This window comes from Lactuca sativa, chromosome 2 (assembly GCF_002870075.4).
Source record: "Lactuca sativa cultivar Salinas chromosome 2, Lsat_Salinas_v11, whole genome shotgun sequence".
NCBI classification, from domain to species: domain Eukaryota; kingdom Viridiplantae; phylum Streptophyta; class Magnoliopsida; order Asterales; family Asteraceae; genus Lactuca; species Lactuca sativa.
In genome coordinates this window covers 53,691,964-53,711,648 of record NC_056624.2, presented here as the reverse complement: position 1 = coordinate 53,711,648, position 19,685 = coordinate 53,691,964, and the positions used below count along the sequence as shown (strand labels likewise).

The following is a 19,685-nucleotide window of genomic DNA, read 5'->3' as shown; positions in this document are numbered from 1 at the left end:
AAAGGTTTTTTTGTAAATTTGTTTTATTATCTAACAAGAACAAAATAATAATAATAATAATAATAATAATAAACAACTCTTGGATATTATCAAACAAAAAGTTTCATAATGACCAAACCGATAACACTTTGATAGATGGATTGGTCCGGCTCCCCTTAAAGCTGTTTTCCCAGAGTTGTACTATCTGGAGAAGTGCAAACACTGCAAGGTTGATGATATAGATTGTCTGCAGTCGGATGTATATGGGATTGGTCTGTTGTTCCTTCGAGTGTTTCTCATAGGCAAGAACTTCGATCACTCACTACACTTATTGGGGATTTCCAGCCATCTGACTGTAGTGACTGCTGGACGTGCCCAATGTCCGGTGATTGTGTCTTCCGTGTGGATTCCCTAAGGGGAAGGATTGAGGATTCTGGGAACACACCATCAATAGGTGTTATTGACGGAGCTTGAAGCAAAGGGACTGATAAACGAGTCTGCTATATTTGGAAGTCCAGATGTGACAGAATATTTAATGGATCTAGGAATCCGGCTGAAATGGTGGTTGATAGTATAAAATCTGTTGTACTCACGTGGTTGAAGTTTAGGAGAGATATATGCGCTCATATGTTTGGGTTGAATGGTGTTCTTGTCTGTTTTCCTGTTTGTAAAACTCTATTACTTTGTTCCCCTTGTCTAGCTACTTGTTAGACTATAGTGATTTTTTTTATATATAATATTATATTTGCCGGTTTTAAGAAAAAAAGAAACTTAAAACTTGCTTCAATTATTCAAATTATTATGCATGATATAAAATGGAACACCAAAAAACTAAATCAAAATATATAGTTCCACTCAGAACAAAACTTATTAAGCATTTAAGTTCGTCCATACTATTATTCCCATTTGCATGATGTTGGGAGTTTGCAAAATGAGAATCTATGGACCAATCAATACCAACAAAACCAGTTTTGAAATAACACCTAGAATATCCAAGTTTGCAATTTAAGCCTGTCTTTCAAGACTCAAATTAGAAAATTAAACTGAAATTAGGCAACCAATATCAAAACTCGGAGCATAAGTTTCATGCATACTACTCCGTAAACGCTTCGGTATTTAAATATTGATATGAATGGGGCTTTCTAAGTCCATATTGATGCTTCTTCTTAGGCTTGTTCTTGTAATCATTTGGGATAAAGCTTCCTACAACCATCTGCCATATTCAGTATAGACAAAAGTTATTTGCTAAGTATAGGTTTTATCTTGCTTCATTAGAGTAAAACTGAATTGTTTTTAAATGGTTAAACTTTGAGAGCATCCACAATCATAAGTTTAATGGAAAAGTTGACTGGATTGAAAATTCTAGTTTTGATTCGATAGATGAAACTCTACCATTATGAGGGGCCATATTGACATTCAATGACTTTGAATTCAATGACCATTAAACTCTTTAATGAAAAAAAAAGTTTTCTATCTCTTAAATAAATATTCTAAGTTAGTTTTGTAATATTGTAATAAACTTTGTAAAGTTTTCAATACATTGTAAAAAAAATTGATTGAATTGTATAGAATATGAAAAACTAATTAATTGAATCGTATAGAATATGAAAAACTGATATTGAAATATTTTGAAGTGGGAATTAAAAGTAAATAAACACTTCTTACATATTATATGTAGAAATAAAGTGTCGATAATAAGATCAGTTGAAGGGTCATGTAAGTTTTAATTAGTGCAAAATTCAAATGAATTCTTACTTGGACTGGTGTAGCAGCCAATAGAGAACCAGCAAGGGTGCCACCAATTACATGACCATCAGAGCAGGCCAGCAAGACATTAAAACCTTCTGTTTGAATTCTACCATCTTCAGAAATGGTGTATGAGCCCGATAAACGCAGAATTTCATATTGTTCCTGCATCAAACTAAATATTAGTTCATTTTTATATCAAGTGATATAGAAACGACTAAACGTCAGTGATATTAACCTAAACCCCAATAAATTTTTTTATCTTTAGATACGTCATGTGGCATAAGAGAGAATTTATTAACCTCTCTCTCTCTCTCTCTCTCTCTCTCTATATATATATATATATATATATATATATATATATATATATATATATATATATATATTGTTAGCCTAATAAGATTTTAGGCTTTATCTTGTATTGAGTTTTATAATTGGATCTTTTAGCTAGGAAACCCTAATTAGCTAGTTTATATATTATGTATTTCCTTTCTATTTATTTGTACTTCTCTTTGATAACAATATGAAACCCTAGTTGTATATGTTTTTCACTTGTTAGTTTTCATGATATCAAAGTTCAGTTGATTATCTGTACTTTTCGTTTTGGGGAGTGAGTTCATGGGGTACTGAATATGTTTTAATGATTTAAGATGAAAACCTTCTAAGGTGAAACTTAATGTAAAATGCATTGTAAGTGCACTTTTTATATCTTTGGAGCCTTTATTGTTTAGGATGTTAGTTTTGACTAATTTAGATATTTCCAAAACTAGAGTGTTAAATTTGTTAAAGAGAGTTAAGATGTTCTAGTATTTAATACACTACAAATCCTGTGATAATCATTCAAAGGGATTGACATTATCAAAGTGATTTGAGATCATTCTAAATGGTGGTCTTTCATATGGTGGCGACTCTTGAATAAATCTAAGTTAGATTGAGATTTTATTACCAAGAGAACTTTGGAAAAGGAATAAAACACTTGGTTTTTACAAGAACCTCATTTTCTCATATTATTCATAAGAGTATAGGGAAATCATAAGTGAATGATATATTTGAATTGGAATTTTACATTGGATTCTAATAGTACGTAACTTTTAGTTTAGTTATTTTAATGGTATTATATATGTTTTAAAGCATTGTTTCTAATATGTTAGTAGATCATTGAAAGTTATTTTGCGTGAGTTGGAATCAAATATGATAAGATGACCGGCCTTTTGAACTGGTTTTCCACATTTTTATGGTGTGTAGCGGCGACCTTACAATATCAACGATAATGACATTGTATTTTTAGCATATGATTGTTATTGATGGCATATTCCTTTTTTTTTGCTACATTAATGTGATGATAATATACATATATTTAAAAATTAAGTGTGGTTCTTTACTTAATTCGGATAAAAAAAATAAGTATTCTAAACTTACGAAGTGTATATGTATATTGTATTCTGTTATATTTCTTTACATAACAAGAGAATGCTGTTAATTACGTTATTATCAAAAACTAATATAGTGTTTGTGAAAATAATAGTTGTATATCTTTATTTGTTTGATATATCGATAAGATGTTAAATATAAGAAATAAAGTGATGTGTATATTTATTTTCTTTGTTAAAGAGACAAATGTTGTCTACTAAAATCTTAAGGGTTTAGGTCATTTTTGGTCACTTAACTTTTGGTTTTGTGCTCATTTGGTCACTTAACTCTTTTTAAGTTTTAAAAGGTCATCAAACTTTTGTCTTTGTGCTCGCTTAGTTACTTAACTTTTGGTTTGGTCACATTTACTCACCTAACTTTTAAAATTGTGCTCATCTAGTCACTAAACTTTTAATTTTTTTTAAAAGTTTGGTGACTAAATTAGCAAAAGTTTAAAAGTTAGGTGACCAAATGAGCACAAATCTAAAAGTTAAGTGACTAAATGTGACCAAACCAAAAATTAAGTAACTAAATGAGCACAAAGTCAAAAGTCTGATAACCTTTTAAAAATTAAAAATAATTAAGTGACCAAATAAGCACAAAACCAAAAATTAAGTAACAAAAAATGACCTAAACCCAAATCTTAAAAAAGAAAAGTCTTGAATTACCTGATTTGAAGGCAATGAAGAAATTATCTAACTTCATTTGGGGAGTCATCTGTTTAACTCTAGTGTTCCTAAGTATCACTTAATATGAGACAGAGATAATATACATGTAGTATCTACTCGTATGGGATTAGAGGTGATATGATTTCTTTGGCTCATAAACTTGAGATTAGGCATTGATCTCAACTTTATTTTGAGTTTAATTTGGATGGTTAGATTGTAACTCTAGAACATTCTCAAAAGAAATATACGTGGTTCTTATAAGTCATTGTGTGGTATATAAGGCTTTGCTATTGTGAGTATTTATTTGTGATAACCTATGAAAAACATAAAGGAGATTAAAGCCACATTTATATGAGTATGATGATTATTAGGAAAAAGGGCTTGGAATATGAGAAATAATGAGTCTATATCATTTCATTTTGTTATTGTACTTGTTATGTTTTTCCTAAGTGTATAATTAAGTGTTGTGTTTGTATTCTGTTTATATTGTTTTTGTTGTAAATGTCATGTTATGAAAAGTTTATTTGTTTATATGTGTAAAAGTTGTTTAATTCAAAATGCTGTTTTAAATAATATGATTTTCAAATACGTGATGGTTATTAGTTTGAGAGAACAATGGTAATTAAGATGTGTCTAATATGTGAGTGTTTCCTAATAAAGTGTTTTAAATAGAGTGGTTAACTAAGATATATTAAATTATATATTTCATAAGGATGTTCGGAAAGGATGTGTAGATAAAATATACTCAAAATGTGTTTATAATGCAACTATTTTTATAAAGGATTTTAAAGTGTGCGAGTAATTAGTCTATAAGGGATAAGAAAGAATTAGTGAGAGGCTTTGATCAAGATGGGTTGGGTTTAGAAGTAGCATTGGGTGTTAAGATTATTTGTTATCTCTTATTCAATTTAGACCATCAATTCTGATTAAACAATTAACAAATCTATTTGTTGGTATATAAATTTGTGAAAGTTCGAAATTATGTATTACTTTGAGATGTTTTCCAATTTTAAAATGGATATTTTAAATGTGGTTTCAAATCAAATATGAGAGGGATGTTATAGAATAAGTTTTAGTGAAATATGATAACAATGATTAAATGATTAGGCTAAGATGACACTTAAGTGTAACAATATTTTTTAACAATGTAACTTGGGCTTAAAGAAAACTAACTTTATCTTTGAGATGTTTATCTAACATAGATATTAAATCGAGGGTACTTGCATGTTTGAGGCAATATACCTTTCCATGATATTACATATTATATTTTCCTATAGCTTATTATTATTCTATGAATGATAGTAACATGAGTTTTCATCTCAAAATTATAAAATAGGAGTGAGTAGCAAGATGATTATAACAAAGATATGTCATAAGTGTGGTGTAAACTTGTTTCTTGACTCATATGATGAGTCACATGAAAAGATCATGATGTACTTCGAAACTGAATTCTACAAGATGGTCAACCAGTTAGTGGGACTCCTAATTTTGATGATTATTCAAGACCTATAATAATTGCAATGGAAAGAAGCATGAGCCGTGACGAAGAATGGACGGATACAAGAAGACGAAGATTGAAACCGTTATGGAGGAACGGAGACCGACCAAGATGGAACCACGCCGGAGTCAAATCGATGTTTTTGACTAACCTTCCAGGGGTGGCCAGGAAGGAAAACCTAATGAACATCCTTTCTAAACATGGAGAGGTTGTTGATGTTTACATGGAGACGAAGAGAGATGTTAATAAAAAAAATCTTTTGCATTTATAAGATTCAAGAAGAATGGAAATGACCAGAAGTTGGAGAAAGACCTTCAAGGAATTAAATTCGGAGGAAGAATACTAGAAGTAAACATTGCAAGATTTGAAAGAAAACCTGCTAGTAATCCAGATAGACGAAACGGTACAAATCAGAATCAAAATAGACTCCCTCTTGTACCAAGATTTAATGCTAGGGATAACAGATCCTTCTCGGCGTTCGTAAGGGGGAAAATAAATATTCTAGAGCTCCCCCCCCCCCCCCCCCCCTAATAGAAAGTTGGTCCTATCAATATCTTGGATAACTCCCCACTCCGTGTATGGATGAAAGGGAAACACATGCTGATAGGAGAACTTCACAGTTTTGATCATCTTGAAAAGGCCTCATACCCTTTTAATTAAGAACTGTCACAGATCCGATTCTAAAATAAAATACCTTGGTGGGTTAAGAATTGGAGTGAAGTTCATGAACAAAGCTAGCATAAATGTATTCATGAATGGGTGGACTGAATGGTTTGCTAAAGTTGAAAGTTGAGATATCATGACACCAAACTCTGAAAGGATTGCTTGGATAAAAATCATAGGTCTCCTACCAGAACTGTGGTCTGAGGAAAACTTCTCGACAATCGCAGAATCAGTTGGTAGAGTTGTGGTCCCTTTTGAGGTGGATCAATCAAATATAAATCTATCCTACGAAAAAGTTGGTATCCTAACAACCTCGTTATCAATAATAACTAGTGAGCCTCTAGTGGAAGTCAACGAAAGAATCATAAAATTAAATTTTTTGGAACCAGACCTAGATTGGGCTCCCATTAAGCAACTAAATTATTCGACGGATGTGAGTTCCTCATCGGAGGATGGAGAGGATGATAACGAAGTGGATGATGAGGATGGGTATCTGTCAGACACAATTCCAATGGAGAATAACAATGAAGAACTGGAGGAAGGTGATATTGGACCCACTGATGCTTAAGTGGTAAAGGATTCCTATGTGGAAAACATGAATTTGGATGTTAGAGGCAATGTCCGTTCACCATAGGTGACATCATCACCGGCGGAGGGAGCTACGAACGAGGAAAAATGGTCGGGTGGGAACGACACACTTGGGGAACATCAACATTCGGACGTAGACATTAATGTGCATGGGGAACCAATGGAGCAGTTTGAAACAGTTAATAATAATAATGGTAACAAAGTCGTGCTGCATGCGGAAACAATTATGATATTCCCTTCTTAAAGTGGGGTGAACAGGAATGTGGGTCTGGGGGAAATGTTTAATGGGCTTTTGAACAACCTGGTTAGGTCCGTTTGCTTTGAGTCGTTTCTAAACAATCTGGGCTTTGAGGAAACTCAATTGGGTTGGACGGATGTGAATTTTGAAGGTGCACAACATAAAAAAAAGGAGAATTTCAAATTCAGTCGTTGATGGACACCTTGACTACTCGCATCCCCCCACGCCTCAACCTTCATTTGACCTTAATAGAGCCCCAATTCCATCCCCTATCCCTCATCTAGACTCGGATGTGGACTCCTCATCCGCTTCGTTTGAATTCAAAAACACTATTGAAAGTTGGTAGGATGTTGGGTTTTGAGGTTGATGCAGATTACACGATCTTTATGGAAGTCCTCGGCGATGAAGGTGAGAACCAACTTCCCCAATGAATTTGATTACCTTAAATATTAGAGGTCTCGGAGAGAAACACAATTTTGAGTGGGTTCGTAGGCTTACAAACGAACACAAGTTATGTATGATCGGAATCCAAGAAACAAAAATGGGGAAATCTTTTTTGCCATTCAACTATGCCAGCTGGTGGGGAGATTCTGACTGCATTTTCGAGCAGGTGTTCACCATAGGGAGGTCTGGCAGTATTATATATATTTGTGATAGTAGAATGTTTAGAGACTATTAAAACTAGATACTACATTGTGACTTTGGGGAATCTTGTTGGTATAAATGGACTTACTGGCTTTATAAATGTCTATGGTCCATAATCGGTAAGTGAGAAATCAAAAGTCTAGGAAGAATTGTTAACAATTAAGCTTTCTAGACCAGCTAATTGGACTGTTATGGGGGATTTCAATGTGGTTCGTCGCCCTGAGGAGCATATAAACTCAAAATTTTGTCATCGTAGTGCAACTCCTTTTAATCAATTAATTCGAAATAGAGAATTCACTAATTTGTAGATAGGAGGTCAAAGATTCACATATTTTAAAACTCAGGGAGCAGAGTTAAGTAAGTTAGATCGCTTCTTGGTGTGTAAGAATTTCCTGTCTACCTTTCCTCTTGCCTACTGCTTTGCATTGGATAGATCGCTTCTCGGACCAGAGTTAAGTAAGTTAGATCGCTTCTCGGACCATTCTCCTATTATTCTAAGAGCTCATTGTGATGATTTTGGTCCCCCTCATTTCAAGTTGCATAACTCATGGATGCTAAAAGACGATTTTGACGTGATAATTAAGAAGGTGTGTTCGGAGTTCGTGGGTTATGGTACACCGGATATGTTCTTGTTGAATAAATTAAAACAGCTAAAAATGGCTATTCGATGTTGGAAGCCTGATAAGTAAAGGAGGAGAATATGGAAATAGAAACATTAAAAAAAAAGATTGGTTGATATTGAATTCACGGTGGAATCCAAGCCCTTAACATCTATGGAATTGGAGGAAAGATCAGTATGGGGTTAAGATTGCAGAACATGCGAGAGCAATTGCTTTAAACCTAAAACAAAGATCAAAACTCAAATGGGAGGTGGAAGGAGATGAAAATACACGATTCTTCCATGGTTATGTCAATAATAGAAATACGAAAAATCATATACAGAGGATTATGGCTGTTGGAATCCAGACAACCAATCCGTTTGAAATTAAGCAGGAGGCAAAAAAATTCTTTGAAGAGAAATTCAAGGAAAAATGGCCAAACAGACCATTATTCCGGAATTCTTGATTTCACAAGCTCTCGGAATCGGATGCTTGTTTCCTTGAAGTGGGATTCACAATGGAGGAAATAAAAAAAATGTAGTTTGGTCATGTGGTGGGGACAAGTCCCTGGGCCCGGATGACTTCACATTCAAGTTCTTCAAAAAATATTGGGAACAACTAAAAAACGATTAATGGAGCTGGTGAAGTTTTTCGAAGGGTGTGGTAAGCTGTCGAGGGGATGCAACTCTTCATTTATTTGTCTCGCTGCTAAGTCCAAGGATTCGATTCACTTTGGTGACTTTATACCAATAAGTTTGATAGGATTACTATATAAAATCATAGCTAAGTTGCTTGCTCTTAGACTTATAAGGGTTATCGGAAGCGTCACTGATGAAGTACAATCCGCTTATGTTGAAGGAAGAAATATTATTGAGGGCCTAATGATTGTTAATGAACTTTGCTCCCGGGCAAAGGCTATAAGCAGAAAGCTGCTCTTGTTCAAAGCAAGTTTTAACAAAGCCTTTGATTCGGTGAATTGGGCATTCCTTGAATCAATCATGGATCAAATGAAATTCGGGGTGAGATGGCGACTTTGGATTTGTAATTGTTTAGAGTCTGGAAGAGCATCGTTGATCATTAACGAGAGTCCAACAAAGGAATTTCCAATGTCAAAAGGGGTTAGGCAGGGCGACCCACTATCCCCCTTTCTCTTCATAATTGCGATAGAAGGACTAAATTTGGCTATAAAGACAGTAGTGGAAAAAGACATGTTTGACGGGATAAAATTTCCAAATTCTAACATGTGTTTGTCCCACTTATTTTATGCAGATGATGCATTGTTCATACGAGAATGGTCGAGGCGAAACATCGCTAATTTGGCAAGGATCTTATGATGCTTTCATATCTCGCCTCGGTTGAAAGTGAACTTCAAAAAGTCGAAAGTGTTTAGAGTGGGTGCATCCTCCATGGAAATATCGACTTGGTCTGTCCCTCTTTGATGTGAACCATCATCGATCCCATTCACTTACCTTGGTATTCCCATGGGTGAGAATATGAATAAAAAAATACATAGAGGCCAGTTATTGAAAAGTTTCATTCCAAGTTATCTTCATTGAAAGTGAAATCATTGAGTTTTGGCGGTAGAGTAACACTTTTAAAAGCGGTGCTTGGTAATCTCCCTACATTCTTTATGTCCATATTTGTAGTTCCAAACGGTGTAATTGATATTCTCGAAAAAAACAGAAGGAAATTCATTTGGTGTAGAGAGTATAACAAAAAAGTATCAGTTAGGTTAAATAGGATAAGATTGTAGCGTCAAAAAAGGTGGGAGGCATCGGGCTTGGGTCTATTAAAGCCCTGAATATTTTTTTTGTTGGCTAAATGGATGTGGCGTTTGAGAACTGATGACTCCTCTTTGTGGACAAAAGTCATTCGATGTATCCATACTTTAGATGAGGGACGTTGGTCTGTTTTTGCTAACAGATCCAACATCGGTGTGTGGAAAACATAATAAAAACACGTAATTGTTTGACGAATTTTAACATTGATCCCAAGGAAATAGTTTCGTGGAATTCAATTGACTGCTATTGGGTTTCTGATTTCGTGAGAAAAGGACAAGTTTATGGAGTGTCTATTACATGAACGATTAGAACTGGCGGGCCATGTCGTCAATGATGGACCATTTGACTGAGGTAAGATGATCCCCTTTAAGCTCCTATGCTTCATTTGGAGAGCAAAGCTTGCAAGAATACCATCTATAGTGACATTAAGAAAGAAATAGGGGGGGGGGGGGGGGGCACAATTCCAACTACCACGTGTAAATTTAAAAGAAGAATGTTAAATGTGCTCGTCTTCATTTCATTTGAAGATGGTCTAAGTGTAAATTTAAAAGAAGAATGTTAAATGTGATATTAAGTGGAGTTTTATGGTACATATGGACAGATAGAAACAAAATGATTTTAAAAAAAAAACTCTTAGTACTCCTGACAACCACAATGGAAAGAATAAAAACAATAAAATTCATATGGTGCAAGCATAGAGGATCATTAAAAAAATGGATCAGAGAGTTTGAAATTTATATCATTTCCTTTGTTTGTAATTTTCTTATGGTTCTTCTTTCATTTTTATTTTCTCTGCAGTGTTTGTAATTTTATTCGCATCTCCTTGATGTGGGTTGTTATTCTATTCGTCGTTTTCCAAAAAAAAAAAAAAATTCAAGACCTATAAGGATTATGCATAATTTTGGAATTCCTAAGCACTTTGTTTTGTATGAAATAAATTATAGCATTTGTATAAATTCAAAATATCTATTTTACATGGGAATGGTTCAACTTTTATACATTAAATAAGCAAAATAGACATGGAAGATCATAAATAGAGGACGTAATTCAAAGCTCAAGTTATTATTGAAAAATCAAAAGTAGAGTATCAAAGATATACCGTGGAGGATTTCCGAAAAAAAATTGGATGAATTTACCCCCACCTTACCGAGACCTAGAGTTGAATGGTTGAAAGAAGTCTCACTCAAGGTACTGTGTTTCGTTTGGCGGGCCAAATGGGGCAGAATCCCATCAGGCATTAGAAGTTAGAGGTGTTCAAATACCCTCAATAAATTGTGGGTATTGTCTGAATGGTGTTAAATCTGCAGACCATAAGTGTGAGTTTGCAGTTATTGTGCGCAATTGGATAATGAATTGGTGTGGTATCAATCCGGGAGGTATCGATAACTTAGATACACTTTTACACATTGTAGCCAATTGGAGCTAGGGTATGAAGAAGCGGAGAGCACTTACGATGATATGTTATGGCATGATCTGGAGTATATGGAAAACCCGGAATGAGAGGATCTTCAATCACGAGTCCGACTTAGGTTATGGATGACATACAAGCATTGGTTCTCTATTGGTTAAAATATAGGGGATCAATGAGGAATACTCGGTGGTGTGATTGAATCGTGTCTCCATTTGCTCATTTATAATGCGGTGTATTTCTATGTTTCCTGTTCTTTTTTTTTCTCTCATGTAATCTTTTTGTTGTACTTTTTCTTGCTGGCTCATCTAGTTTCTTGCTAGGTGTGACCCTTTTATAAAATCGATAGTCGTTTTCAAAAAAAAAAATAGAAAGTCAAAGAGTAATTAATATAAAATTATTGTTGGTCATGCTTACGGTTTATTAAGGAGAGCATATTTATTGTCAAAGATTCTTAACGAGAATTCAAATGTAAAAATCAAGACCTAAGAAAGAAGTAAAAAACTATTTTCAAATATTGTCATCCCATATTACCCAACGCAAAAAGATACATACACATACAAAACACCACCTCGTGCTTAAATTCTAATGAACCATAACCCTCAAGATAAATAGTTTATTATTGTCTAAAAAACATTTTATTTTTCCATATAAACACTCTATTTGATTTTTAAGATTTATTTATTGGTTGAATTTATATTGTATTTCGAAAAACTAATTATAAATAACTTATTATAAGTTAACTTTTAATAAAAATGTTAATACGGTGTCTAAGCACCCTTTCGTTTTCGTATAAACCAAATAACACTCCAAAACGATAGTATTCACTCCCATATATCCACTAAATATAATACAACTTTCTTATCCACCTTAAAATACAATTTCACTTCACCACTTTAACTACACCCCTTCATCAACGAATTATCTATTGGAAAGAAATATCATATCCTTATTCAAAAATCATGACCTATTAGGGATAATCTCCCAATTAGTTTTCACATAATCATTTTTACAATAACTATACAACCCTTATTAGTTACCTTAAAGATTCAAATCAATTTTTTAAACCACCCATCAAGGCTTAAAGAAAACAAGTCATCCTAAAAAACACATCAAACCCTCGTATGTACTTCAGCTGTGAAATATTAATTCAAGCTTTGATCAAGATTTGTTTCAAAACTACTTAAACTTTTTTTTCTCGAATAGCCCGATTTAGTACCTACCATGGCTAGTTGAATACTCTATAATGGAACCTAAGCAGTTATCGCAGTCAAGATTTCAATAGCGGTCACATACCGCTATTTGAAATCGCGGTGGTATAGCGGTTTTATAATAATATGTATAATTTATATTATATATTTATACAAAATTTATATATTAGATTATTAATACTATATATAATTAATATCATAAAAAATCATATAAAAACATAACATAATCTATATATATAATATTCTAATATAGTAATATAAAAACTAAAAAATGTCAAAATGTAATCACAGTTCAAGTCGTTCGTGGTTTCTATATAATGAAACAGATGTGAAAGAGAAGTTGTCATTTGTTGCTTTATAGTTTATAATTAATTATATTTATTATTTGGACTTATTAAGACAAAATATTTAGTGGACTAATTTAAAAAAAATAAAGATTTAATACTAAAATAACACACAAATGTTTTTTTCTTTGTCAAAGTAGCACAATATGTACGAAATTATAAAAGCGAGCGTAACGTCGCTATAGCACTGATGAGATTCACGGTAAATAGCGGTCAATAGCGCCGCTAATACCGTCACCGCTATTCGTAAATGCTATTTCAAAATAGCGGTTTAGTAAACACCGCAAAATGCTATAGCACCGCTGTAGCGCGCTATTGATAGCATAGGATGGAACTATGATAATGGTTTGATTTTCTACTTTGTATTGTAAAATGTAATGAAGTATTCACATTTTTAAAAACATTGTTTGAAAATAATTCTTATAAAATTTATTAATTTTATTTACTAAAATGTTTTTTTCTTTCCTAAGTGTTAGACAACTCGTGGTCTTATAATTGTACCAATGCTTTAATAATAATTCATTGAAATGGGGAAGTAGATGCTCGTAGTTGGTCTAAGTTATGTTTCTATAGACCAAAAAATGTAAATTTAGTATAGACACATATCATGTTCACAACTTAGCCTTAAAATTTATACCAATTTCTAAATACCTTTTTAATTCATTACATCACCTTACTTTGAATAAATCAATAACTTTTAGGCCGTCTGATATACCGGAAAGTAAATGGCTCATGGTCTACGTGGTCACGAGCGTTGTCCGTGTACACCGGTCCGGACCTTCGTGGTCGTGGTGGGGAAGACGGAGGACCACAGACGTTGCCTCTCTTAGCTAACCCGCTTCTTCTTTCTCTCTCTGTTCGTGCTCGTCATTAGTACACCACAACCAGTTCGTGCTTCGTGATAGTCTTCATGGTTGGGTTGTTTGTGACAAGCATTGCAGATGGCCTTAGTTAGACCATCGTATATTCACTTGGTTTCTTTTATACTTAAATCAGAATGAAAATTGTTAAGCATGATTTCCCATATGTCTTATCATTGCTTATAACTCATTCGATTAATGGACCTATAGTTATCTATCTTTTATCGTACCGATGGCTTTTCATTTCCCAATGATGAAAGAAAAAAATAAGTATGCATCAAGAGGATAAAATGCTTGATTGACACATGGGAAAGATAGCAAGCATCGGACATCGTTTATAACTAATAAAAGTTTCACTTTTGACTGACAGAACCGAAAATGTGGAGATCTGGATATATATATATATATATATATATATATATATATATATATATATATATATAGTTAGAAATTTTGGTAGGGTTTATGTTGAGATCTGGATACCCCTTGGATTGTGTAAACACTTTTCGAAACTGATATTCTATCATATGCTTGGGTTACAAGAAACACAGTCTAGGATAATCCCAAGGAGACACTTACGAATCCAGGCACAAAAAACGTAAGCCAAATTGCTAGAAGATTCAAATTTTCTATGAATAAACGAGAGCTAAAAGAATGATCGTTTCTCCTCAAGATGAGACTCATTTATATAGCAAACGAGATGTATGGTTTCAAATTAGGGTTGACCATCACGAGTTTCTTTGAAAACAAGTCAAGGGAATCCAGAATTAATGAGGAAACCATTGGTTTCCAAAACCGACGATTTTAGTCAATATTACCGTAATCTCCCTCGAGAATTCGATTTTTCCATTATGTAAATAGCGGGACCCCAGTTAGGGGCTATGCCCCCTGGACCCTCTAGGGCATTGCCTCTAGACCCCACCAAAGGGGCGTTGCCCCTTTGGAAACCCCAAACCTAGGGGTGCTACATAGAGGTACAAACATAGGGGTACTAACACTTTTCTTAGAGATAGAGGCCAATGAGAACTAACAATGATGTGATGAATCATAGGGGTACAAACATTGACTCTAATTAAGACATTGTAAGATATATGTGGAGTGCAAGATTATCTCTCTAAAAAATTCCCTTGTGAGGAGAGCGGGACTCTAACATATGAACATTTATTGGACCGTGTCGTATTGATATGAGATAAACTAATACTCCCCTTCAAAGACAGATGCTCGAGAAGGATTGAGGATAAAAAGGGATATGTTAAGTGAAAGGGTGTGTAAGATATAAGTGGAGCCTTATATTAACTCTTCAAAGGAACCCTAATGAATTTTCCAACATATATGGATGTTGACAAGACCATATCGCACAGAAGTAAGATATACTAACATATACGATGCTTGACTAGTTTACTATAGCCTTAAAGGATTGGGCATAATATATAGTAATTACGACTACATGAATAATCAAATGGAAAATTACTCTAGCAAATATAAAAGGTTGTGTTTACAAACTTATAAATATCGTTTATAGACTTTTGCAAACAATTCTCGTTTGTATATAAAGAAAATCACCACTAAACGGTTTTTTTTTTTTTTTTTTTTTTTTTTTTTTTTTTTTTTTTAAATGTAGATATCGAATAATATATACATATATTTATCTTTTTTTTTTTTTTCATTTCTTTTTATTTCAAATATTTATTATTACTTTCATGCCGATATGGCTTACCACATGGCAAAGACTACAAGCATCAATCATGATTTACACAATATAAGAAAGACACTTTTCTTTAATTAAGAGAGCAAAAGCGTGTGAAAGTAAACGCCTTTTCCATCCACATTTTAATCCAAATTTTTTATTAGATTGTGTTAGTTAAGCTTCATATCCCAATCTCTGGTTTCATGATATGTAATAATTTTATAAGCAGAATAAATCAGATTGATATGCAGCAAGAAATTGTATGAATACGAGTATTTAAATACCTCATATTTCAGCAAAACATCACTTGAACCACAACCTGGCTGACGAAGCATGACATTATAAATGGTACCATTTGCTGATAAAATGGAGATGCATCTTGGACCGGTTTGAAAAAGAGCAAGTATTTTTCTAGTTACATCCTACAGAGTTTAATGATAAAAAAACAATCATTGATTAACAATTACACAAAATATTTAATTAAGGTTCAAACATAAGAGCTTTTGCAAATAGCTACCTCTCCAGGAGAAACCTCTATCACATGTGCCTTAAAGTCCATTCCGGTTGTGTATGAATTCGTTTCACCTACAACAAAATTAACAATTATACATTTAACTAAATCAAATGAAAAATGATATAGCTAACTTACAAAAATATGAATTGATATTTACTGAATGTTTTCCACCTACAGGTTAGTGAATACACTTTTTAATTGATATTCACAACAATAACTAAAGTAGGAGGTGTTACAACACTAAACAGTTGTATTTAGTTTGGGAATCTATAATAAAAATAACTCATCGTCATGTCGTGCGTTCCAAATGTTTGTAGCTACAAAAGGTCTTCCATGGCCGAGCAGATGAGCTTTGGTGCCAATTGATGGTGTATGACACATAATATAATGACCGATTAGATGAACATGAAGAACAATAAGAGCAGTCCTTACTCTTGAAACTATAGTCTTAATTTTTATAAATCCTTAAGAAACATTATAAATTTGATGACAAATCTTTTATTTATAGTACGTCTAAAACCATAGAAACCTTAAACGCCAAAGGAAACTATCAAAATAAATAAAAAATAACTGATAATATTAAAATAACTTGATAAATGACTCAAAAAATATGGAACACCCATTTTTGTATATGCTAAGTCCGAACAAATATATGTTTTTTAGATGATCGGTGTGACAATATGGCCCTGAGTGTGCAGACGGTGCGGTCACATGGAGCCTCCGATTTTAATGGTCCTCCGAATTATACGATAAGTTTATAGTTATAGTGTTTGTAATTTTGTAAAAGACATTTTTGTGTGTTATGATTAAATAAAATTGGTTGTATCCGTTTTATATATATATATATATATATATATATATATATATATATATATATATATATATATATATATATATATATATATATATATAATGTAACATTTGTAAAAGACAGTTTTGTGTGTACGTTATTATTAAATTTGTAAAAAACATTTTTGTAATTTTGTAAAATACATTTTTGTGTTTCATCTTAAATAAAATTAGTAGTGTTGGTTATGTATATATATAATGAATATTTTTTTGCAATCTTGAAATCATTTTAATTATAAAAAAGAATCAAAGAGTATCAAAAGATCAAAATCTACTCATAAATTTTAAAATTAATCACCACTTTAAGGAAAATTTCTATATCCAATGAAAAATAAAAATATGTTTCTAATATAAATTCTAACAAACAATTTCATATTTTATAAAATACTCTTTACCTCCAAAAAAAAATTAAAACAAAAAATCAAATTCTAATCATAAATTCTAAAATGCACTTTGCCCCCAACAAAGTCTTACTTTAAAATATTTGTCAACTACAAGGTGGAAAGTATGATTGAAAGCTTTAGAAATAAACATAAACTTTGTATAAACTTGTTTACGAAGATACTTATATAAAGATCAAAAGTGAAGCTACTTGTCTAACACAGTATATATAATATCAACTTGACATATTTTACTTTATGATTGATATAATTATATATATATATATATATATATATATATATATATATATATATATATATATATATATATATATATATATATATATATATATATTGACTAATGTAAATAACTTGAACAAACAACTTTAATTGGAGACTATATGTGTTGATGAGACATTTATTAACGTGAAAACACTTATTGAGTTTTTTTAAAGACTACGGATAGAATGTGTTTGAAAAGGCTTTGGATTGTGCTAGAGCTATAACCTTTAATTTAAGAAATCATCAGATGTTTGTTGAGGAAAATAATAAAATAACATTTAAAAAAAAAGACATTTTGACGAGTGTGAAGTTGGGTCATCTGAACCGGTAGATAAACGTTTACATCAAGAGTCATTCATGATTTAAAATTTTGTATATATAGTTGACGAACTATTAGTTTCATCGGAGTGAATGTTTGAGCAATACAAATAATACGAAGACATTTTTGGTTTTTCATTTACAACAAAAAAGTTAGAAGTCACAAAATACTAGTAAGTTATACGAATGTTGTAAAAATCTTGGAAAGAGGTTGCAAAATAGTCATATCTAAAACGTCGATGCTGATGATTTATCCAACAAACTAAAATTGTTACAAAAAGATTTACCAATCGAAAATAATACAACTAATAAAATATTAAATTTCTTAAAAGTGATAAACACTTGTCTAAGTTGTTATCTAGCATTATTCCTATTAAACTTACATCCGCAAAAATAAATTTTGTAAAACAAAAGCTTTTAAAAGTTTATTTGAACTGGACCATGTCTCAAAAGAGATTAAACGCTTTGATTTTAATTTCTATTGAGAAAGAATTTATTGATAATATTAATTATGAAACCGTAATAGATGAATTTGCTTCTATAACTTATCGAAAGCCGATATTTAGAAATTAATAATTCGTTGACTTTTTAGCTTTTCATTTTTTGTTTTGTTTTGTTTTTTTTTTTTAAATTGCTTATAACAGTTACAACTTATTACTAATGATTGTAGACATAATGTTATGGTAATGAATTTAGTAGATGTTTTTTTAGCAAATTTAAGTTTTGAGATTAGAGGTAGCAAAATTACCTACTAATATTTTATACAAAAAATTATGGTGCCTTAATTTAATTTCCGCACAAGGCTTTCAAAAGGTGTTGCTAATAAGACACCTCTTGGACACCCCATTGATCACTTTTTAAAAAGTCAATCTATAATTAACTACTTATAATCAACTTTTTTCAGAAAACAATGCAATTTAAACCAATAAAAATATTTTAAAATTAAATTAAGATGTGTATATTATAAAATAGGGTCTTTTTAGCCAACTCCATAATGTTATCGTATCGATCTTACCAACACCGACATGGTCGGTGTTGGTAAGATCGATACGATGGTGATGAATAATAGGTTTACCAACCAGGAATGACGGATACATGAGATTTTGTTATTTGTGAAATTTACTGATAAATGCTCATCATGACAAAAACTTTTAATTGTGCTATTTATTTCGCAAAATGGTATATATATTCGTGAAATGTAAATAAATATTTCCCGAAATGTAAATAATTTCTCCACAGAAAACATCTGAATTATATACTCATGATTTAAAGATCCTCATATTCTCACTATATATTTATAATATATCTTGAACAAAAGGTGTGTGATAATTTCTCAAAAATTGGTGATTACGTGTACTAAAACTTCCTCGGAAGGAGAAATGATATGAGTAAATAAAAATAGATTGGAAAAGATTACTTCGAACTTACACAATGAATTGACAAAAGGTGGATGAACGGAAACAGGTGGCTGCATTCTTCCTCCTCTGCAAGCGACACAATCAGAAGGCACCAGATTGATCGTCGGCCGTGGTCGTAAATTCTTAGCATGCAGTGTCGGTGGTGATACAAATGGCCTTCTTAACTTCTCATTAGACTTATCTTTTCTTGGCCTCCCTCTCTTCTTTCTCACAACTGGAGCACTAACCACATTTCTAGTAGCACCAACATCACCACTGCTAACATGAATTACCAATTCTGATCCTCCACTATAATCTTTGATTCCACCAGAACTCAATGGAGAATCATTTCCAGAGTTGTTTCCTTTTGAATTATCAGAACCATTGATCTTAGTGGCCTCCATTTGCAATCCTTGTTTCATTACAAAGAGTTGAATATAAGGATGTTGTATTCGAGTATATATAACGAAGCAGTGCTTTAATGAGGAGAGATATGTCCAAAAAAAGTTATTTTCGAGATTTTATAAATTGTTAGATTTTTATTTTATTTTATTTATAAGTCAAACATAATCTAATGCAATAGATCTCATATAACTTTTCGTTGCTTTTAATTTGTATTT

General features: G+C 32.2%; 1 protein-coding gene across 1 annotated transcript; it reads right to left on the bottom strand.

Annotated features, from left to right (window-relative positions):
• Positions 1-834: 834 nt before the first annotated feature.
• Positions 835-19,482, bottom strand: LOC111907129 (AT-hook motif nuclear-localized protein 1). The gene is made up of 5 exons (XM_023902922.3): positions 19,097-19,482; positions 15,843-15,910; positions 15,610-15,747; positions 1,735-1,890; positions 835-1,192 (listed from the first exon to the last, which is right to left on the bottom strand). Exons 1-5 carry the CDS (start codon positions 19,467-19,469, stop codon positions 1,073-1,075), a joined length of 855 nt encoding a protein of 284 aa, XP_023758690.1. The 5' UTR covers positions 19,470-19,482; the 3' UTR covers positions 835-1,072.
• Positions 19,483-19,685: the final 203 nt, after the last annotated feature.